This window comes from Chiloscyllium plagiosum, chromosome 17 (assembly GCF_004010195.1).
Source record: "Chiloscyllium plagiosum isolate BGI_BamShark_2017 chromosome 17, ASM401019v2, whole genome shotgun sequence".
Classification (NCBI taxonomy): domain Eukaryota; kingdom Metazoa; phylum Chordata; class Chondrichthyes; order Orectolobiformes; family Hemiscylliidae; genus Chiloscyllium; species Chiloscyllium plagiosum.
Genome location: NC_057726.1, coordinates 51,522,952 through 51,547,574, shown reverse-complemented (window position 1 = coordinate 51,547,574; position 24,623 = coordinate 51,522,952). Strand labels below are relative to the sequence as shown.

At 40.4% G+C, this 24,623-nt stretch overlaps 1 protein-coding gene across 5 annotated transcripts in view; it reads right to left on the bottom strand.

Moving 5' to 3' along the window:
- ripor1 (RHO family interacting cell polarization regulator 1) overlaps positions 1 to 24,623 on the bottom strand; it is a 342,903-nt gene that overhangs the window by 109,305 nt on the left and 208,975 nt on the right. For all 5 annotated transcript variants that reach the window (XM_043707051.1, XM_043707049.1, XM_043707047.1 and 2 more), the window contains 3 exons: positions 10,501 to 10,627; positions 7,135 to 7,287; positions 3,315 to 3,393 (listed from right to left, as the gene is read on the bottom strand). In XM_043707051.1, the coding sequence (XP_043562986.1) occupies positions 3,315 to 3,393; positions 7,135 to 7,287; positions 10,501 to 10,601 (333 nt within the window). In that variant the 5' untranslated portion in view covers positions 10,602 to 10,627. The remainder of the gene's footprint in view (positions 1 to 3,314; positions 3,394 to 7,134; positions 7,288 to 10,500; positions 10,628 to 24,623) is intronic.

The window sequence follows — 24,623 nt, the reverse complement described above, 5'->3', positions numbered from 1 at the left end:
TTATTCCCATGAATTATACTACAACATACTAGGCATGTTTAAAACATGATCTCAGAATAAAAGATATCCTATACAGTGACAATAACATGGTAGCATTTAGCATTCTGCTTGTGAGTTAAAAACCTGAGTGAGGAAAAATTGTGCTAAACTTAAATAAGAGTAATTCATGGGAATAAGGGCAGAGTTGGCTAGAATGTACTGGAAGAGCACAAAATTTGCCCGAAACGTCGATTTTACTGCTCCTCGGATGCTGCCTGAACTGCTGTGCTCTTCCAGCACCACTAATCCAGAATCTGGTCTCCAGCATCTGCAGTCATTGTTTTTACCTGGAATGTACTGGAAGTTTAGCAGAAAAAAATGGTTGATGAATATTAGTTGACATTTTAAAAAATAGCTCATGACTCACAACAAAGATCTATCACAGTGAGGAAAAAGGATTCTAAGAAGGGGAAAAACCTAATGTTAATCAGGGAAGTTAAGGAAAATATCAAATTGAAAGAAAATTTGGCAAAGCTTAGTGGTAAATCAGAGGATGATTCACCTTTCGTGAAGCCATGCTGACTCTCCAGGTTATATTATGTGTTTATAGATATTCTGCTATTACATCCTTTATTTTAGTCTAATATTTCCCCAATGATGTACATTAAGCTTACTGGCCTATCATTACCTGCGTTTTTAAAATTTTCCTCCCTTTTTAAATGTTGTTACTTTAGTAATTTTCCTATCCACTGGGACTTTTCCAGAATCTAAGGATTTTTAGAGGATTATAACCAGTGCATCCACTATCTTTGTAACTAATTCCTTAATATCTCCAGAAGCAGTCTGGAGAAGCAGAACTTCAAAAGCAGAAGTTTCAAAACCAACAACAAAAAAAGACCAGAAAATAACGAGGAAGGAAAAAAATAAATTATGAGGGCAAACTAGCATATAATACAAAAAACAGACAATAAAAGTTTATTTAAAGATATAAAAAGAAAAGAGAGGCAAGATAAAGCCCTTACAGAATGAGGCTGGGAAAATAAGGGAAAGCCAGGGAATGGCAAATGAGTTGAAAAAATGTTTTGCATCAGTCTTCATGATCGAGGATATAAATAGTAAGACAAAATACGAGATAATCAAGGGGGAGGGGAGGAAGCATAAACACAATAGGTATCATTAGAGAAGGGACTAAAGGCAATATGTTCCTGGACCTGACTGACTGCTTCTGGAGATATTAAGGAATTAGTTACAAAGATAGTGGATGCACTGGTTATAATCCTCTAAAAATCCTTAGATTCTGGAAAAGTCCCAGTGGATAGGAAAATTACTAAAGTAACAACATTTAAAAAGGGAGGAAAATTTTAAAAACGCAGGTAATGATAGGCCAGTAAGCTTAATGTACATCATTGGGGAAATATTAGACTAAAATAAAGGATGTAATAGCAGAATATCTATAAACACATAATATAACCTGGAGAGTCAGCATGGCTTCACGAAAGGTGAATCATGCCTGATAAACTTTACTACAGCTCCCTGAGGTGGTAACAAGCAGGATACATACAGGGGAACCAGAAGATATAACATTTGGATCTCCAAAAGGTATTCAATAACGTACTACACATAAGGCTACTTAAGATAACAATCCATGTGTTACAGGTAATCTATTAGTATGGATAGAGGACTGGCTAACTAATAGAAGATAGAACATTGAATAAAAGGAGACATTTTCAAAATGGAAACTGTAACTAGTGGAGTATCACGGGGATCTTTGGGAGCTACAATTATTTACAAAGTATATTAATCATTTGGATTTTGATAGAAACCCAGAAGTGTGGCAACAGGCTATTAGGCCCATCACTGACCTTCCAAAGAGCACCTCACCCAGATCTACCCCCCGACCCTATCCCTGTACTCCTACATTTAGCATGGCTAATCTACCTAGCCTGCACATCTTTGGATTGTGGGAGGAAACTGGAGCACCCAGAGGAAGTTCACACAGACACAGGAAGAATATGCAACACAGACAGTTGCCCAAAGGTAGAATCGAACCTGGGTACCTGGTGCTGTGAGACAGCGGTGCTAACCACGGAGCCACCCTGTCACCATAGAAATTAATGTCCTGTCACCATATTTACAGACAACACAAAAGTAAATGGGAAGGCAAATAATGAAGCTGACATAAGTCGTCTACTTAGGGATACAGATAGATTAAGCCAAAGATTTGACAGATGGAATATAAAAATGTGAGGTTATGCATTTGGCAGGAAGAGAAGAACAGAATACTTTTTAAATGAGAAAATATTGCAGCAAGCTGAAGCAAAGAGAGACTTGGTAGAAATCGTGAGTGAACCACATAGAAAAGGTGGCCAAGTCCAGTGGGTATTAGTGAAGGCAAATGAAATGTTGCCCTTTATTTCAAATGCAATGGAGTATAAAACGAGACACACTTGCTAAATCTACACACGGCACTAGTTAGACCACACTTAAATACTGAACAGTTTTGATCCCTGATCTAAGGAAAGATATATTGAATTTCCAAAAGGCATTCAATAATGGTTCACACTTGGCTACTTAATACTATAACAGACTATGGGGTTAGATATATTAGCATGGATAGAAAATTGGAGGCAGTCCGGATAAAGTTCGCGACATTGATCCTGGATGTGGAGGGATTTTCTTTGAGGAGAGGCTGAGCAGCTTGAGCTTGTACTCATTGGAATTTAGGAGAATAAATGAGAGGAGGAGACTTTATTGAAACATCAGATTCTAAATTGGATTGATAGGGGGTCAATGCAGAAAGGCTATTTCTCCTTGTGGGAGAATCTAGGACCAGAGGGCATCATCTCAGAGAAAGGAGTTGCCCTCTTAAGAGAGGAACAAACAACAGAAGAATACAACACAGGAACAGGCCCTTCAGCCATCCAAGCCTGCGCCCACACATGTTGCCCTTCCAAGAGGAAGAATTTCTTTCTCAGGTGGTGATGAAGCACAGGGGCTATGACGGTTTGGTCATTAAATATATTCATGGATGAGAATAGGCATATTTTTAAGTCAATAAGGGAACCATGGGTTATGGGGAAAAGGCAGGAAAGTGTAATTGATCTCATTGAATGGTGCAGTGGAACCGATGGGCAGCATGGCCTGCTTTTGCCCTTGCATCTTACAAACTATTATTGAAATCAGACAATACAATGCAACTGTCAGAATTTTTGTACTGGGACATACATAAAGACTCAACTGTATCTTTAATTGAACATTACAGGGTCTAATATTACTGCATATTAAAACCAACACCTTTGCACAACTTCAGGTGTTACTTAAGCAACATTACTCACCAATCTGGAATTTCTTTTCATATCTTTGAGCTGAGCTGTTAAGTTGTCAAGCTCCAGCTGATGAACTTGCAAGTATGCACTGTAAGGACAGGATAAACAACACTTTCTCTGAACAAATGTAGCAGACACAGTTTGACTATTATCATAACAACTAATAGTAAGTGCATGTTAGGAAATAGTTCCTCATGCTGGAAGTGAGCAATAACCATCTCAACTTACAGGCAGTTACAATTTATTAGTACCAGTTGTTGATTTGCCTTGGTCCATCCAGAATGTCTTGTTAAACCTAGACATTTGATGTCCAGGCTCATTAATCTAATACATGCCACTTTCATTATATACTGAAGCTTAGTGTGTTTAGACTAGAATTTCAAAAATACACCTCATTTCTTTTCAATCCCCAACACACCCAAACCATGGTGACCCTGTTTAATATCTTTCCCCCTACCTTTAGTTTTGCAGTTTAAAAAAAAACACAACTGTTAGTCTGACACAAGTCCTCTACTTTATGATTTGGATGCGAGCATAAGAGGTACAGTTAGGAAGTTTGCAGATGACACCAAAATTGGAGGTGTAGTAGACAGCAAAGAAGATTACCTCAGATCACAACAGGATCTGGACCAGATGGGCCAATGAGCTGAGACGCAGCAGATGAGGTTTAATTCAGATAAATGGGAGGTGCTGCATTTTTGGAAAGCAAATCTCAGCAGGACTTATACACTTAATGGTAAGGTCCTAGGTAGTGTTGCTGAACAAAGGGACCTTGGAATGCAGGTTCATAGGTCCTTGAAAGTGGAGTCGCAGGTAGATAGGATAGTGAAGGCGGCCTTTGGTATGCTTTCCTTTATTGGTCAGAGTTGGGAGGTGATATTGCGGCTGTACAGGACATTGGTTAGGACACTGTTGGAATATTGTGTGAATTCTGGTCTCCCTCCTATCAGAAAGATGTTGTAAAACTTGAAAGGGTTCAGAAAAGATTTACAAGGATGTTGCCAGGGTTGGAGGATTTGAGCTAAAGGGAGATGCTGAACAGGCTGGGGCTGTTTTCCCTGGAGCGTCAGAGGCTGAGGGGGACCTTATAGAGGTTTACAAAATTATGAGGGACATGGATAGGATAAATAGACAAGGTCTTTTCCCTGGGGTCGGGGAGTCCAGAACCAGAGGGCATAGGTTTAGGGTGAGCGGGGAAAGATATAAAAGAGACCCAAGGGTCAACTGTTTCACACAGAGGGTGGTACGTATATGGAATGAGGTGCCAGAGGAAGTGGTGGAGGCTGATACAATTGCAATATTTAAAAGGCATTTGGATGGGTATAGGAATAGAAAGGGTTTGGAGGGATATGGGCCGGGTGCTGGCAGGTGGGACTAGATTGGATTGGGATATCTGGTTGGACCGATGCTGTACATCTCTATGACTCTATAAAGCTCTTCTGCCTTCTAATTAACTGTATCCCTTATATAATAAGACTAGAAAATGCAATTAAAAAATGACCCAGCACTTGAATCAATCCGTAAAGTTATATGTCATATCAAATGATTAGTGACTGATGGGGAAATCTACAAGGATAGTGCATCAACACTTATCCCAATGATGGGAAGTCATCTCGGGAGAAAAGGTGAAACTGGGAAGTGAAAAGAAGACAGGAACTTGTCAACAGTTGTGCTTTGTACTTTTGTCTCTGTAATTATGAAATCTTTTAAAACGACAAAAGGTGCAAAAGGTTTAGATTAGATTAGATTACATTACATTACAGTGTGGAAACAGGCCCTTCGGCCCAACAAGTCCACACCGACCTGCCGAAGCGAAACCCACCCATACCCCTATATTTACCTCTTACCTAACACTACGGGCAATTTAGCATGACCAATTCACCTGACCCTGCACATCTTTGGACTGTGGGAGGAAACCGGAACACCCGGAGGAAACCCACACAGACACGGGGAGAACGTGCAAACTCCACACAGTCAGTCGCCTGAGGCGGGAATTGAACCCGGGTCTCTGGCGCCGTGAGGCAGCAGTGCTAACCACTGTGCCACCGTGCCGCCCACTAAGATAGCAGTGAAAGTTGCAATTTCCACGCCCCCTTCAACCAAGGACTGAACTAGGTTACAGTGTATAATTATTCCTCTTACCTCTAAAACATTCCACAGATTCATATCTGTTTTAGCCAGGATCAGAATGCAATTTAGTCTATAAATCCCAGATGTCTCTTTCCATTAGAGAGAGGGGGCCAAAGCGCCCAGTTTGATCATCATGCTAACTTTCATCCTGTCTCTGTCAGCTCAGTGAATGACAAATCTCAGGGAAAGTCTTTATTACATAAATTATTTATTTGACATATTCAATTAAAAATGAACTCCAGTCCTATCAATAAGTTTAGCGCTGAATCAAACAGAGCAGAATGCAAAGTCATGCTGAGTTATATCACAAATTTATAAAGTGACCAACATTACTTTCCAAACCAGACTCTCTCTTTCAGAATGAGCATGCACTGTGTTAAAATTGGCATTGGTCTATGTTTAAAATAAGATTATATCCAGAAGAATTCATATTAATTTCTGATTTTTTTTCCCCCAGAGTAGGGCTTTCTTGTTAGAAGATCACTACCCAAAGACCACCACACAACTATGATTCAATGGAAAGCTGGTACTAAGTTGAGCCTTAGGTGGAACAGGAATTGGGCGTTCATCTAAAATCTTTCTAGTGAACATCCGGGGAAAACTGTGTTCATTACCTAAACATAAAAATGCAACTGTTATGAAGTTGTCAAAGCAGAAAATAATTAAAACACTTTTGGTAGTCAACTTCAACTTTCATTTCACCAGAATAAACTCCAATCACAACTATTTACCAACAGCAGAAATAGAGCATTACAAGTTTTAAAAATTCAACCTTTTTTTAACATATAAAATTGATAAGATCGAATATTATGATGGTAGATGAGTTTCCTCTTCAGCTACTGCATCCAATATTGTTTTCAACACAATAGCTACCATTCTGTTTGGACATTCAAATTTCCAGTTGATGAAGGAGTAGGGTTGCTTTACTCACTGGATAAATCGCAAAGATTAACATGTATCCAGAAGTAAATATTTTGGATTTTTCTAATTATTAATTATATTAAAAAAGTGTGAATATCTTTAATTGTCTCTTTCTGCAGAGTCAGAGTAGAGCAAAACTATTTGTAGGGTCTCTTTCATGAAACAACCATAATTCACATATTTGTCAAAAGTGAATCAGCAAGTTAAGCAATAGGTAAATGTTCAAAAAGGCACTGCTCAAAGACAAAGGTGAGTGGGAAGATCTGACAAGTGATAACCAAAACATTCTCAAAGTAAACATATTGCACTCCAGTTTTTTTTTGTTAAAAGAACTGACCTCCACTTCTAGTCCAAGTGAACTGTTTACAAATTGTCAACAAGTTACAGGAACCAGAATGGGCATTGGGACTCATTGACAATTGTACAGTAATTTAGTTAATAACTTTAAGCCAAAATTACTGTTCTTTCCAGGGGTGGTAGAGAAACAACATGCGCTCAGGAGTTAATGGTTTTCAATATCTAGTACTCATCTCTTCATTTGTCACTGTCCACATCGGCTGGATTCAACACAAACCACACTTCACAGAAAAGCCAAACCCCAGAGATCACAAACTACAGAAAACTACCCATGAGTCACAAAACACATCTTTACCACTCAGGACTGGACCCATTCACATATCAAAGTAGTTTAATTTTTATAAATGAATGTAAGCAAATTGTACAATTCTTGGGATGGTCCCATTTATTCAAGAACATTTACACAAAAAAAATTTCTTACTTTAGGCCCTTTTTTAAAGCTTCATAAACCTCATCCAACCGTTCAGGCTGAGGGTTCTTGGGTGGGAGTGATTTATGAGAAATGTTGAACATTTTGCCAGCTCGAGAGGCAGTTTTCCGGTGTGTTGTGGGGGTGCTGAACACTTTTAGCTTTCTGCAAAATAAGAATTCACAACATCAATTAAAGGGATGAAAATGATCAAACTCCGAGAGCACAATTTTGCCTCAATAATTGGCAGGAAGCAGCTTAACACACCTAGCACCAAAACCATACGGTTAAAACTACTCCAAGAGAAACAAGAACACTTTCAATTTTCATTCGATAGCCCAGTAATAGAACACTGAATTTTGAGAAGATTTGTAGCTCAGGTTGAGGTTTTGGATGTAGGTTTGCTCGCTGAGCTGAAAGGTTCATTTCCAGATGTTTCATTACCTTACTAGGTAACATCTTCAGTGGACTTTATGCAATGCAGGGTGAAATCACAGGAAAGAGTGGAAAATACTCAACAAGTCAGGCAGCATCTGTACAGTCAAAAGACAATTTGGAACCCTTATCAGAACAGGTATGGTCATTGTTAAGGACTGTAGTTGACTGCATTACAGTCTACACCACAACAGACTTGTCAGCCCATGGAATAACGGGACAGTTACAGCCTGAAAAATAAATTGGCCAAGGGGCAGAAAACAGAGCAGGGCAATGAATGGTTGTACTTTAGACTGGAGGAAGCTATGAGGATTCCTCAGCAATTAGTACCAGATCACCTTTTATCCCTATAATACAATAATGACTTAGTCTTGAATGCACAATTTCAGAATCTGTGGGTAACAAAATTGGAAGTGTTATGAATTGTCAAAGGACAGTGATAAATTTCACAAGGATATACATTAGCTTGTGGAATGGGCAGATAAGTGACAGATGGAAGTTAATTCAGAGAAGTGCAGAGAGTGATGAGGAGAGCCAACACAAACTAAACGATGAAATTCTAAATGGGATGCAGAAGCAGAGGAACCTTGAGAGATGTGTGTACAAATCATTAATTATGGCAGGGCAGATTAAGAAAGTGATGAATAAAACAGTGACATCCTAAGCTTTATTAATACAGGCAAAAGCAAGGTAAAAGATTAAGAGATCTGCGTACGGTACTTAACTCACTGTGTCTGCCTGGGTTTCCGCCAGGTGTTCTGGTTTCCTCCCACAACCCAAAGATATGCAGGCTAGTAGAGTTAGCAATTTTCAATTACCCCGTGGTGTCCAGGGACATGCAGGTTAAGTGGATTAACCATGAGAAGTGTAGGGTTACGGGGATAGGGTGTGGGGGGTGCATCTGGGTGGAATGCTCTTCAGAGGGCCAAATGGTCTCTTTCTGCTCTGTAGGGATTCTGTGCGAGGCTAAGGGTGCATGTCAGTTGAAGTGGAAGTTAAAGATGGCGGTTCAAGAGTCAAATCAGCATTACAAACTGATTAACATCATAATCACATACTCTGTACGCTTCTACTGCACACCATTAGCACCAGCACTCAAATCTTCAGTGAAATGATGCCCGTGCGTGTGGTGGCCATTTTCCAATCAAAATAATAAGTGTTGTCGAGTAAAATATTGTGACCTCAACATTTTCAAAATCACAATTAAAGTTTAGGGTTTTCATGTCAGAAATTGCGGTTTTATAACACAATCGGGGCAAGAAAAATAGGCTGGAAAAATATTCCTCTTTTGCGAAAGTACAACTAGTTCACGACCTTGGGATAAAGTTGGTGACTGCAGTTAACTTTATTTTGTTTACTGGGCCAAAATGATCACATCAGAGAGCAAAGAACATTAGACGCTGTTGCCAAAATTCTAAGTCACATGCAGGATTACACAGAAGTGCACAAACGAGCTGTTACTGTACTACATTCTCTCTCTAGCAAGTTAAAAATTAGCTTTCCAGAAAGACACTACGCCAAAAACAAGCACATTTTCAGGTTGTACCTGCTTAGCCTCAACATCCTCACTATAACTTATCACATTTTGTTCAATGCTTAATCACATCCTCTCTTTTGAACAACTGTATAAAGAGAATGAATAACCATCAACAAACAATCCATATTTCAATAATCTAACCAAATTTTTCCACAGTTGTTTTGCCAATAAACCAAAACCATAACTGAATAAATAATAGTTTTGCATCATTCAGGTAAATCTGCAGGCAGAATTGGTGAATCCAACAAGTTCATACTTGTTACATGATACAGGTCAATTTGCACTTAAGATGCTAACTGATAACTGGATGATTAAATTTCCCACTCTGTCAAACCCCAGTAACTTAGCATAGTCTTATATAGAAAACAGATTAATTAGATGTTCATAGAAACCAGAATTCCCACCTACACAAAATTAAGATGCAGTTTCAATTGTGCTCCTAGGTTGACTCACATTTACTTATAATTTCACAGAGAAATAAGCAACCTCATTCAACCAACCATTGGCTAAGTGATGGCACTGTCAACCCTGAGATTGGAGTTAAGTCTCATACAAGAGACTTGAGGAAACAATTCAGACAGCCCTGACACTGACGGGGCTGGGATTTATCAGACAAAATTAAACCAATCCACATCTGCCTCTCGAGTAAACATAAAAAACAACCAATGGCATTACTTCAAGAGTTAGGGAGCTCTCCTGGTTTGTGAGCAAACAGAATATCTGGCCATTATTTGTGTTGCTAATTGGGCCTTACTGCACATGAACTTTCTGCCATGGTTCCCACATAGTTTTGGAAGTATAGTTACTGCAGTGAAGTATTGTTGGCTGCAAGGATCCTGAAGTTGTGAAGGATGCTGAATAAACGTTATTGACTTATTGAATTTAGTGGGAAGTGCTCATTGGTTGTTTGGCCAACATTGATTGGCCATCTCTAATTGCCTTTGAGAAGGTGGTGATAGCAGTCTTCTTAAAACACTTCAGTTCATGTGGTCCAAGAATACCCAGTGCTATTAGAAAGGGAGGTTCTGAATTTCAAGATTACAGTCCGTAAAACTAGTAGCTCCTCACGGGTCTGGTCTGTGTGGGAATGACGTAGCACAGCTTTGTGGAAAAACAGGTTGCCCTCATGTCCGAGGGATTAGTAGTTAGTGATCGGCAACAGCATCAACCCTGATTGACACTTTACCACAGTAGAACTCATCTTGCCAACCCAGCTGAGCTCAGCTAATCACTGTGGGAGATCCTAACCAATATATCCCTGAGCCATGGGGGCAATATAAAAACATAAGCCTTCAGAGCAACATTAGCCTCAAATATTTATCAATTCTCTACATTATGCTTTAAAATAAAACAGCAGGGGAAATAGGTTTTTAGAAGGGCCGACATGATTTGGAAATGTCACTAACCTGAATGCTTTGTCCTGTGGTGAATTGACTCCAGCAAAGGACTGACTCCTAGTAATTCCAGTAAACAAAATGCGGCGCACAGGCCGCATGGACAGCGACATTATGAATGGTTTCCTGGCTAGAAGTCCTGTGGAAACAGAGAAAGGCACCGATGAACCACAGTCCTCAAACAGGAGACACATAAATGTATGTTTGTAGGAGTCAAAAATATAGGTGTGCAATTACAAACATTTCAGTGTGTCAAAATGTAAAAATGTGACAGAATTTAATGCTGTTATTTTCCTCATCTGGAGATTTGCAAGCATCTAGCAGAATACAAATTTCCATCAACGGCAACAGTTAATCTCTAACTGACCTCGTACTGTTTGCTTACAGCAATTAGAATTTCAATACATTCCTGCCCCAGCAGCAGAATGAAGGTAATTTATGGCAAAATGCTCACATCATCACAAAGCACAGTAATCAAAGTACTTAGCAAAAGAAACACCCAAAGAGATCAGACAGTAAAAAGTCAGTTAGCATTACTAAAATCCTGCAACGATCAACAATTTAAACTTAACACTTTCAAGTACTGGTTTAGGCAGAATTAGATTATCATGTAGGTTATTGGTTGTGTTCTTACTTTACCTATTATCAGTTCTATCCCATCTTATGTTTTAATTGTTTATATTATTTCAATGTAGCTGGAATAAATTGCTTTAGTTTATGCCAATAATAGGTTGAATAATGTACTGAAGACCTCGCACAGCCTCTCCTCAAAAAAATGGTTAGGTTAGGTGACCAAAACATGATAACATTATAAAGGTATAATAGAGTCACAATGTCCAAATAGTCTTTTCACACTTGACTGTCAAACTGCCGTTAATTGTTCACTGTAGTTGATTGAAGACCACTGCTCAATAAGCATGCTATGAGAAAGATCAATAGGCTAGTCACAAACTGGGATCTTTTAACCAAGAAGTTATTTCATAACCTGGTACACTGTCAGAGAACTTGATCCTGATTGGGGCTTAATACAACTCCTATATACAGGTTGCCAGACACAATGCTTATTGAGAATTTTATCACTTGAGCATTAGAAACTTTTTTACACTCAGAATGGTAGTGCCAGTAGAAGATGGCCCACAGCTCATTTCATAATTATTTTAAAACAGAAGTTTCAACACAACAAGGAGATCTCCACAAATACCATAGTCTTAAAAATATCATTGTTTTTTGAATGGTCTGTATATGTTAAATCACATTTTGCGACAGCAGTACTATAGTTTAAGTTAGACTGCATCTGGGTCACTGCATACAGACTGCACATTAGAACTTAGAAATGTAAAGACCAGGTATTTTTATGCTTTTTAAAATGTTGGACTTAAATGAGGAAGAATGGTTTAAAAGACTAAGGATTACTTGGTTGGAAAGCAAGAGCAAGACATTTGATAATCAACACTTTGCATAACTGTGGGTTACAGTGATTTTCACAATGGACTGGAGCCAAGAACTTTTTATGAATGGAGCTTTGGTTGACAATAAGAAATTGACTGGTCTATAGACTAGTGACCTTTTATCAATGATAAAGGGCCCTTTGTCTGCCAACTACTGTGACATTGGTTCTTAGGTAACTGAGCAGCTTGGGTCTGGGAACAAAATACAGAAAAGTGGTCAGATCTCCATCAGTTTAGGAGCTGTTTCTCTGTTCTCTGCAGTAAAAATCCATGATGTGGAGGTGCCAGAGCTGGACTGGGGTGGACAAAGTCAGAAGTCACACTACACCAGGTTATAGTCCAACAGGTTTATTTGAAATCACAAGCTTTCAGAGCACTGCTCTTTCATCAGGTGGAATTCAAAGAAACCTGTTGGACTATAACCTGGTGTTATGAGACTTCTGACTTCGTTGAAATCCATATTAAATCTTTAGAAAACCAGTTTCTTTCTTTTAATGACTCTATAAGTTGTGACTGTTAATTGATCAGTGAACATTTACAAGTGAACCATCCACCCTATGCCTCTTGGGGTCGATAAAGTGTGGAACTGAAGAAAGCACGGCAGGTGAAGGAACATCAGAGCAGCAGGGAATGGAGGCTTCAGGTCGGAACACCCTGTGACTCTAGCAAACCAGTCTTTTAAAAGCCTTTTAATCAGCAAGTAAAAGCCTTTTAATCAGCAACAACCAACCCAACAGACCTTGTGAGCAAAGACTACTCAACTTCTTTTCTAGTTTTCCCATCAACATCTGAATGTGCATTATGGGAGTTATAGAGTCAGGGAGGTTTACAGCACAGAAACAGACCCTTTGGTCCAACTTGTCCATGCTGACCAGATATTCTAACCTCAACTAGTCCCATTTGCCAGCACTTGGCCCATATCCCTCCAAACCTTTCCTATTTATATACCCATCCAGATGCCTTTTAAATGTTGCAATTGTACCAGCCTCCACCACTTCATCTGGCAGCTCATTCCATTTGCACCACCCTTTACATGGAGAAGTTGCCCATAGTTCCCTTTTAAATCTTTCCCCTCAGTCTAAACCTCTAGTCCTGGACTTTCCCAATCCTGGGAAAAGACTTTGTCTATTTATCCTATCCATGCCACTCATGATTTTATAAACCTCTATAAGGTCACCCCTCAGCCTCTCACTATAGCTCAAACCCTCCAACATGGCAACATCCTTGTAAACCTTTTCTGAACAGGGCGGCACAGTGGTTCAGTGGTTAGTACTGCTGCTTCGCATCACCAGGGACCCGGGTTCAATTCCAGCCCTGGGCGACTGTCTGTGTGGAGTTTGCACATTCTCCCAGAGTCTGCGTGGGTTTCCTCCGGGTGCTCCAGTTTCCTCCCACAGTCCAAAGATGTGCAGGTCAGGTGAATTGGCCATGCTAAATTGCCCATAGTGATAGGTGCGTGAGTAGGGGAATGGGTCTGGGTGAGTCAGTGTGGACTTGTTGGGCTGAAGGGCCTGTTTCTGCACTGTAGGGAATCTAATCTAATCAAAAACCCTATCCAGCTTCACAACTTCCTTCTGATGGGAAGGAGACCAGAATTGCACACAATATTCCAAAGGTGGCCTAACCATTATCGTGTACAGCTGCAACGTGACCTCCCAACTCCTGTACTCAATACTCTGACCAACAAAGGAAAGCATATCAGATGCCTTCTTCACTATCCTATCTACCCGCGACTCCACTTTCAAGGAACTATGAACTTGCACTCCAAGGTCTCTTTGTTCAGCAACACTCCTCAGGACCTTCCCATTAAGTGTATAAGTCCTGCCCTGATTTGCCTTTCCAAAATGCAGCACCTTGCATTTATCTAAATGAAACTACATCTGTCACTCTTCGGCCCATAGGTCCATCTGATCAAGATCCCGTTGTACTCGGAGATAACCTTCTTCACTGTCCACTACACCTCCAATTTTAGTGTCATCTGCAAACTTACTAATGATACTTCCTACGTTCAGTAGTGGACCAGCACTGATTTTTGTGGCACACCACTGGTCACAGACCTCCAGTCTGAAAAGCAACCCTCTACCAACACCCTCTGTCTTCTACTTTTGAGCCGGTTCTGTATCCAAATGGCTAGTTCTCCCTGTATTCCATGAGATCTAACCTTGCTAACTAGTCCACCATAACAAACCTTGTCAAATGCCTTACTGAAATCCACATCGATCTTGTCTGCCATTCTGCTCTCATCAATCCTCTTTGCTACTTTTTCAAAAAAACTCAATCAAGTTTGTGAGACATGATTTCCCACGCACAAAGCCATGTTGACTATCCTAGTCAGTCCTTGCCTATCCAAACACATGTAAATCCTGTCCCTCAGGATTCCCTCCAACAATGTGCCCACTACTGACGTCAGGCTCACCGGTCTACATTTCCCTGGCTTCCTTACTACCTTTCTTAAATAGTGTCACCATGTTAGCCATTCTCTAGTCTTCTGGCACCTCACCTATGACTATCAATGATACAAATATCTCAGCAAAAGGCCCACAGCCATCACTTTCCCAGCTTCCCACAGAGTTTGAGGGTACATCTGATCAGGATTTGGGGATTTATCCACCTTTATGCTTTTTAAGACATCCGGCACCACCTCCTCTGTAATAAGGACATTTTTCAAGATGTTACCATTTATTTCCCAACATTCTGTATCCTCCATGTCCTTCTCCACTGATGCAAAATACTTGTTTAGTATCTCCCCCATTTCCTGCAGTTCCACATATAGGCTGCCGTGCTGATCTTCGAGTCCTATTCTCTCCCTAGTTACCCTTTTGCCCTTGATACATTTCTAAAATCTCTTTGGATTCTCCCATTTGCCAAAGCTATCTCATGTCCACTTTTTGCCCTCCTGATTCCCCTCGACTATACTCTTATTGCCTTTATAATCTAAGGATTCACTCAATCTCTGCTGTTCATACCTGACATATGCTTTCTTCTTTCTTGACCAAAACCTCAATTTCTCTAGTCATCCAGCATTCCCTTCACCTGCCAGCCTTTCCTTTCACCCTAACATACTGTTTTTAAAGGGGATTAGAGTTTAATGCTGTTTAACTTTATAACTGCTTACCTGTAGCTAAGATCTATTTACTTATCACAAATAGCAATTCTTGTTAAGTACAGAAACCGGACTCCATGCTTAACAATGTAGGTCTGGAAATTAGGTAAACTGGAGAATTTATTTGAAAATATTTAACTATCACAATGACTTCGGGAATAACGGAACTGTTATTTTTCTGCTCCTTGGATGCTGCCTGACCTGCTGTGCTTTTCCAGCACCACACTCTCTACTCTAATCTGCAGTCCTCACTTTTGCCAAAATAGGACTGTATTCCCAGTATATAAAACCAAGGAGAACTCTGATGGGGTCTTTTAGGATTTGGAAAGAAGTTGAATAAATACCACCTTTGGCAAGAAAACAAAATCAGAGACAGGCCATTCAGGACAGAGGTGAGAAAACATTTACTCATGCAAAAGGAAGTGTGGAACAAACGGCAACAGATGGTTACTCAAAAAATTGGAGATGAATAGATTTTTGCTGTTCAGGGGTATTAAGGGATAGGAGTCCAGGTGGCTGGATGAAATTAAGACACATATCAGCCATGATCTCACTAAACAGTGGAACAGAACAGAGTAACTGGACTGAATGGCAGAGTTGGTCAATGTGTGTCAGAACTCTGCTGGAGAGTTATCTCCAAAAGTAGCCGAGTGATAAAATTCCATTTTAGTATTTGGTTGGATTTTGTAATTCATACAAATCAGTTGCATACTTCTCTTTAAAATTAGTATTGCTGAGCAGCAGATTCACATCGACACACATTGTAACAAGGGGTCAATACCACCAGGAAAGGAGCTGCAGAAACAGAGCAGGAAAAGGAATTCACTATTCTAAACAACTATTTTGAGGCTTGCACGGAGTAGTACTGAAGATGGTTACTGTAACCCCTACACACACACACACCTTAAAAGCATATGCAAAGCCTTGAAACTATTTCAAATATTCAACAGTGAATCAGCAAAAGGCAACTGATCACTCAAACAATAAATTATATAGAGCACAATCTGCTATAAAATGCAGCCTTTATAGAGTTCACCAGGTTGGGAAATACTGTAAAATTAATTCACATTAAGAAAGTGCAGTAATATTTTCAACTAAAACAGGAAAGCTCCTGTGTTAACTCCCTGCCAGGATCTGAACAGATGGCAAATCGTCAGGCCTTCTGCAGCAGGAGGTCCAGGAGATATGAGCCCCTCAACACCTCTTGCTTCCCGTTCAACCCCAAGTGGGAAGGCAACAATGGGAACCCTGGAATGGTCTTTGGTACTCGGTTAGGGTTAGGGTTAGTAGTTAGCTTGGTCAGGGTCGAGGACAGAAGTTTACACTAAGGCAGGCTTGGGCTTTTCTTATGCATCAGAAAGAAATGTTTCACATTCGAGACCTCAGCTAGTCTCAGCCTCCTCAGCAGGAAACCACCACAGCTTCTGTGCACATATTTCAATTAAGAAGGTTATACTGCACTGGTGTCTGAGGGAGTGCTGTATTATTGGATGACCAGTCCATAAGGCTGGGTTGTTAGTTAAAGGCCACATCTGCCTAATCAAATGAATCTCACTCAATGACCCAAGGTTAAGCAGAGTGATCTTCCAACCCCTTGGGAAACATACCCGTCAAACATATCACCCAAACAAACAATGCAATGATTTATCTACATGAAGTGGCTGTAGTTAAAACAATATTAAGTAGAAATATAGGACTTTTGAATGTCCTGAGGCCATGAAAGCATTACATAAACTGAACAGCCCTCTCTTTCATAAAAATCCAGCAGTGAAAGTTTGACATTTCTCAATGCGAGAAACTGATTAAAATGACCATTTTACACACAAGCAGGTCTTAAGGAATCTCAATAACCATATTTCTCAGTGAAACATTCATCCATTCTGAATGAAGAACTGGAACTATGGGACACCGTAAATTGATGGACAGGTCCATCTAGCATATTCCACACTTTCATGATGCTTCATGCATGAGCTCAAGAAGCTCCCCAGTGCTGGTGCCAACATGTGGTCTTCCCGTGGAGGCTAAGAAAAACATAAAACTCTTACATCAATTAGGGGAGAAAGCCTGCTTTGTACTTGGCCTTGTTTCTCCCCACACACACTCCTTCCTACTCTGTACACCTAATGTCAAATTCCTCCCCTGACTATCCTTTTGGCAAAGGTGTTTAAAGAGGTGCAGGTTCATCGCAGCCAGGTGAGTGAAACTGATGCCATGAGATATTTTGAGTTTGCAACAGAATGTAGCAACACACAATGAACCAGGTTGAAGCCATAGCTGAAATGACAAGATTTGACCTGGGGGGGATTTCCAAAACTGATATTTCTGAATAATTTTATTGTACACAGTTTCCACAGTGCGGCAAAAGATAAAGTACGGCCCTGCAGAGTAGCAAATGCAGCAGCTCTAAAGCACCAACTGTCTCACGGAGGCAGCAGATTCAAGGTTTTGGTTTTGCTTGAAAGACCTCAGCTAACAGCACGTGCATTGTTCACAGAGACAGTTATTTAATTGAAACTGAGACCTGTGGTTTTGATCACATTTAACAACCACACATTAATTCCAGTTCATGTTACAGCTGAAAGATGACTATGTACCTGAGCCTAACTTGCTCTCCAATGATTCGCAATCAACAGTGTCAAAAATCTACTCAGAAACACCAGCAAACTAATGATCCACCACAGCAGAGAGCTAGCTGTACTCTGTACCTCTCCACAGCAGACATCTCAGAAAATACACCATTATGCTTTTTAATCTCACGCTGAACAAGAAGTCTCAACATTATAAACATATAGAGTCGAGTCCTGGAAGAGAGGTAACTTACAAATAAAAGCAAAGCATTTTAAGATAACCACACCTTGTTTACTCCGTCCCTGGGATAATTCTGCGTGTCTCATTTCCAGGAGCACTGAGGGAATGAGGTTGAAACTTTATTGCTGGAACAGCACAGCAGGTCAGGCAGCATCCAGGGAACAGGAGATTGTATGCTATTGTCACATAGAAGTTTCCTGAAGAAGGGCCTGTGCCCGAAACGTCGTATCTCCTGTTCCCTGGATGCTGCCTGACCTGCTGTGCTGTTCCAGCAATAAAGTTTCAACTTTGATCTCCAGCATCTGCAGACCTCACTTTCTCCACTGAGGGAATGAGTTGTACAGCCACTGTTTCATTCCTTAGATTAAATATTATGAGGCCACATTTTTACTGTTGGCCTTTATTATTCCTAGGCAGGCATCAAGGAAAAATAACTGTGTGTGTGTGTGTGTTTTTACATATACACATGCACACACACACACACACACACACACACACAAACACACACAAATGTATCTATCACTTTCTCTATCTCCTCCTGGGGCCCGAATCCACCGACCCCCTCAAATCTGTCACTTGCATCAGTCACAAACCAATTGCGTTCCAAACATGTGACAGTCAGTGACTGGTGCAGACAAGTTCTGGAATACCAATGCCAGCTTCTATGCAGAGGTCATGCCCTACTGTCAATGTTACAATGTGTCTACACATGGCATTTATTTTGATGCTTATAAAGCTGTGGAAAGTGAGATTGCTATGCTATTAGCCTGCCGAATAGAGTTCGCCTCAAGCACTGGGCTCCCTTTGTGATGTCCAACAAAAGCACTTCTTAATAGACAGAGAAAATGTTTGTGAAAAACAGGCAAAAAAAAAACGCTCAAGGCAGGAATTAAGGGAAACATCTTGCCATCACCAACAATATGCTCCATGTAAACCAATGTATCATGTATGTTGTCCGTGCAAAGCTCACAATCTCAATGAACTAATGCAGAATTTGTTGGCTTTTTTTTCCCCCCATTCCTGCACTAATCTTCCTGCACTCTTTCGGACAATGAGAGTTTACTACGAAAGAATCTGACCCACTATACAGAGAGCTGGTTCCATTTTCATTACTGCAGGAATTGCAATGCAGCCCTTGGGGTTAACAAACAGCTTTCACAGCGTTATTTCCATCAGAGGAAACATCTTGGGAGGAGGTCACAAGGGTCACATATGTGGGAACATTGTAAAGAATGCTGGGACTGTCAGAAGCAGAATCAATGGAGTTCAAAAGTTTTTCTACCATTTTATAGTCTAACATCTGTATTGTTTTTAAAAATACATGGACATAAATCATAGGTTTTCCAACTGCTACTTTTGACTTCACTGCCTCTGCATTAAAAAGAAAATTAAATAGAAAAGGTTGGTCAAGTCACTTTCAGCTGATTGCTATTTAGTAACCTCTACGAAGTCAATAGGGTTAAAATTGGACAAAAAGACAGGTCATCATTCCAGCATCACTCTCACTGTGTGCGAAGATACATTTCAACATTAGCCCAAGTTTCCCTTTGCCCTCTATCCAAAGTTCAACTTAATACAGTGCTCCTGATTAACCTTTTCGAAACATGCTTGTTATCTCTCATTCCTTTGCGAGATTTCTTCTCATTTTGGAGCCTAAATTCTCTGACATGAGGCTCAAACTGATAACTCTTTTGTACATTGCCCCAAATGCTTAGATAGTTGTTAAGTGACACAAATGCATCTATCACTTCACCCATCTTCTCTCAGGCCCAAAGTCATTCAACTCCCTCCTAAAAATATACCACTTTGATCAGTCACAAACCAATTAAGTCCTAAATATCTGTGACAGTATTTAATGAGAGGGTTGACCAAGAGTGCTGTTGTTTGAGTGTAACCATTATGGGCTTCGGTGTTAGTTTTGCAATAAGGTTCAGGATTCTGTGTTGTGATTGATGTTATGCATTGCTTAGAGGTTCTTGTATTGTAAGCACCATCTCTTTGATCATCTGCTGTAGCCTCTCCTATAGCTAACATGCAAAACATTTGGGAGATTGGCCTTAATTTAGATTAGATTAGATTTCATACAGTGTGGAAACAGGCCCTTCGGCCCAACCAGTTAACACTGACCCTCCGAAGAGGAACCCACCCAGACCCATTTCCCTCTGACTAATGCACCTAACACTACGGGCAATTTAGCATGGGCAATTCACCTGACCTGCACATCTTTGGACTGTGGGAGGAAATCGGAGCACCCAGAGGAAACCCATGCAGACATGGGGAGAATGTGCAGACTCCACAGACAGTCGCCCAAGGCTGGAATTGAACCTGGGTTCCTGGTGCTGTGAGGCAGCAGTGCTAACCACTGAGCGATCGTGCCGCCACCACTGAGCCACCATGCTGTGACATTTCCTCTTTTACTACTTCCAGCATCAAAATATCTTACACCAGTCTACTTTGCATTTTGTCTAGTATAGATCTATCAGAGAATTGCTGAAAAGAAAGTTTTTTTTGCATCCATCAGCATTTCACAAGACTACATTTTCAAAGAGAAAACCAGCATTTATACCACAAGAATGGAGTGTGTTGATTGGTTGAGATACTGTCATGCAGTGTCACACAATTTAAGACAAAAAAAGATGTTGTGCCCAATATGCATATGAATATTACTATACTTTTAATCTAGAGACCTATGTTCTGGGGAATCAGGTTCAAATCCTGCCATGGCAGATGGTGGATTTTTTTTAAAAATCTGAGATGAAGAATCTAATATGACCAAGAAACTGATGCTAACTTTTGGAAAATCCTATTTGGTTCATTAATGTCTGGAAAGAAATCTCCCATCCTTACCTGGTCAGGCCTACATGGACTCCAGACCCACAGCAATATGGCTGGCTCTAAACTACCATCTGAATAATCAGGGATGAACAACAAATATTGGCCTGGCTAGTGACATTCACATCCGGTGAATAAGTTACAAAAGAAAGAAGTTTAGTGCTGGTGTGATGCCATATGTAGGCCATGCTTCTCAAAGACTGGGTGATCATGCCCACTGAATCTCCCTTCAACAAGCAAGGTACTGACCATACCCAGGAGATAGTGAGGACTGCAGATGCTGGAGAAGTCAAAGTCCATAAAGTGTGCTAATGGAAGAAGCACAGCAGGTCACTCAGCATCTGAGAAGCAAGAGAGTCCACATTTTATCAACACTGACCATACCCAACCTACCCAGGCTTGAAAAACTCTCAATACAGTGTTTTAAGATTATGTATGAATCTGCAATAGGACAGCACTTGTTGGATAATCTTGACTGTACAAGGAATTGTACTCACAACCAACTCAGGATGGTCAGTCAGGCTGACACTGTGTGTACATACATTTAATAGAAGATAAATAAATTAACACAGGGGCATGATCTTTGCAGACAGAAAGAACATGCCCATGCACTGCGCCTGAATCAACTCAAAAAATAAGTGACAACCATTTGCTGATTCCTTTCTCAGAGTAATATCCTGACGGATCAGAGTCAACCCGCCTAGTTTAAAAATTTAAACAAAACCCCCCTGGCTAAGAGGTCAGAATTAGTAGTGTACAGATATCTCAGTTTTGTGGGGCAGGAGGAGATTGCAGAAAGTGGGTAAGAGTGAAAAGACAACAAAAGAGATTTGAAAAACACGAGTTATAATTTTAAAACTGAGGCATTACTTGATGGTCAGCTAATTTAGGTCAGTGAGCACAGCTGTAATGAGAAAATGGGTCTTGGTGCAATTTAAGACATGGGCAAACAGCATTTTTGATGACCATTGCTGACCTAACATCTCAATTGTTTTTCTTGCATCACAGACACTTAAGTCACTGCGTTTCAGGGACATTTCCATGTTCTCATTTTAGACTAAGATCAGCTTAGATCTCAGCACCAAATCTAGAGTGGCTCCCCACTCAATGCATCTGCAAGGACAGGCATCAGTCCTGCAAAAACTACTTATTATTTCCTCTGAGCTAATACTTTATCAAAATCTCAATTGTATTTGATAGCCATTGCTTTAAGCCTATAGACTTAGCCTGTTATAGAAGTTGTGATCCTTCCCCCACAGTGAAATCAACACAACTTTTGAATCTTGTTGAATACTATAAGTATGCTCAAGGTACATTGCAACAGATATGTAGTATAGCAAGGCATGATTTGAATTTAAGATTGGATATTCAGCAGTCAGCTGTACAAATGAGACACATCTCACCATAGCAACAAGACTGAGCTCACTGCAGGAAGACAAACATACAATCTGTGAGGGGTACTTCTTTTTATTAGAAATGCACCTTTGCAAACCACTAAAGAGGTCACTATCGCATTTAAATGACCAGACATCCCTTGAACCAACTAAATCTAATCAAAATTCCATGAAGATAAACAACTATGGGAGATAAATCAATAAATTGTCAAAAGCTCATGAGATCCTTTGGTAATCGTGGAATACATGTGCAGCTGTTTAATAACAATCCTCCAGCAACATAATATACATATTGCAAGTACTTTGCTCAGACCAGGAGTACAGTTTATTGTACAGCAAACCAACCCCAACAGAAAAAGGCTTCATTGCATAGGCCTTTCTTCTTTCCTCCAAACCTGGTTCCTGCCACCTGTTTATGTATCAAATGATGCACTACAAAGCCAAGATTAGAAATACAGAGCAACAAAGTACGAATTATGTGCAGTGACGTAACTTTTCCAACATCAGCTCTCATGCTGGGCCTGATGGAAGACTTCCTTTATGTCGAACCCTTCAATAGCAGTGCTGTTGGACACTGATGATGTTGGGGGCTGTTGTTGGAACAATATTCGAGGCAAGGAAGAGAAGGTTGTAGGCATAGGGAAAAAAAATCAGCTTGGACCCGCTTTACTGCGGGATAAGTTATGATGGTAATGACAGAGGTGAAGGGAACAAGCCACCTGCCTCTCTTTTCAGCTGGAGGATGACACATGGTGCTTAAATCAAGGATACACATTTAAAAACAGAGAGGACATACAATTCTCCACTGCCAGATAGAAAGTGCAAATGTACATAGTGTAATAAATTATCAGCAACACTGGAGTCTCAGTTACTGGAGCATTCAGTTTTGTTGGCTGCACTGAAATACTGCCATTGTAAAATGCTGTAGCTGTGCCAGGATGCACAAGCCTGAAGAAAGCACACTGGTCCCATGCAAGCTGCACAATATTTAAATTGGCCCAAAACAATAAAGAAAGTGATTCATGGACCCTTCTGTAAAGTAACTTTGGTAATTTGAAAATAAAAGTCTGTTTAGTCGATCTAGCACTCATTATGCAAGGTAATTGTGCATCAAGTATGCACATCCTCCTATTATCACCCCCACCCAGCCAAAGCGTACAGATATCACACTGTCCCAGTGGTTTCCTGTGATATGAACAGTGCCAGAGCAATACTAACCATGCAGCTAAAGCACCAGTGAGGAACACATGAAGCCTGCGCATTAACTTGAGCAGAAATCAATTCATAACAACTTTCCACAAAGGTTACACCATTGACACCGAAAATCAATTTAAGCATGCGCATCTATTCAGAAGCTGACGTAATAAATACAGGGATGTCAAAATGGGTAGAGTCCAAAATACAAGGTTCCTCCCCACCACTTCTTTAGCCCAGAGGCCATGCAACATGCATGGTCAAGTTATTCTTAGCTCCATACCAAGTCATTGCTAGGGACCTAGAGACAATTCCCCTTCATTTACTTCTCTCCCCACAAAACTCATGGAGCCCCATCTTCTGCCACTGTACTGCAGTGGAACATGCCAAGATCCAGTATACTGCAATTTGGGGATGGGATCAAGTGACAAGTTGGAGTGCCCAATTGCCTCAGTACTGTACTTTACATATTGTATCACCACTGTGCTCTCTATTTCCAATTTAAAAGAAAATCAGGAAAAAAAAGTTTCATCCAGCTGGGAACTTTTAAAAAATTATATATAAAAAAGGCTCTGAATCAAGAGAAGAAATACTGATGGTACAAGACAAAATAGACCATTGCCAAATAAGCCATTTCAGAAACATTGTGAGACAGTGAATTGTGCCAAGTTTCAAAGGAGAAATTTGTCTGCAAGGATCCGACTTCAAATGTTGCACATTGCAGGGAGTGGAGAGGCCCCAAGGCTGGGTGAGAGCACCATAATTAAAGGGAGGCGTTTAGAGTCATACAGCATAGAAACAGACCTTTCAGTCCAGCTAGTCCACGCTGACCACGTTCCCAAATTAAGCGGGTCCCAGTTGCCTGCGTTTCACCCATATTCCTCCAAACTTTTCCTATTCATAAACTTATCCAAATGTCTTTTAAGCATTGTATCTACTTTCTCTGGCAGTTAATTCCACCACAAACCACTGTGTAAAAAGAGTGCCCCTCCTGTCCTTTTTAAAGCTTTCTCCTCTCACCTCCAAATTTTGTCTCCAGTTTTGAACTCCCTCACTCTAGGGAAAAGACCCTTGTCATTCACCTTACCTTTATCCTTCATGATTTTATAAACTTCAATAAAGTCAACCCCTCAACCTCCTACACACCAGTGAAAAGATTCCCAGCCTTTCTCGTCCACTTTCATATCTCAAACCCTCCATTCTTGGCAACACCCTGGTAAAGTGTTTCTGAACCCTCTCCAGTTCAATATCTTTCCTTTAACTGAGAAGCAGAGCTGAACACAGTACTCCAAAGAAGGCCTCACCCCCATCCAGTATAATCTCAACGTGACATCCCAACTCCCATATTCAAAGGTC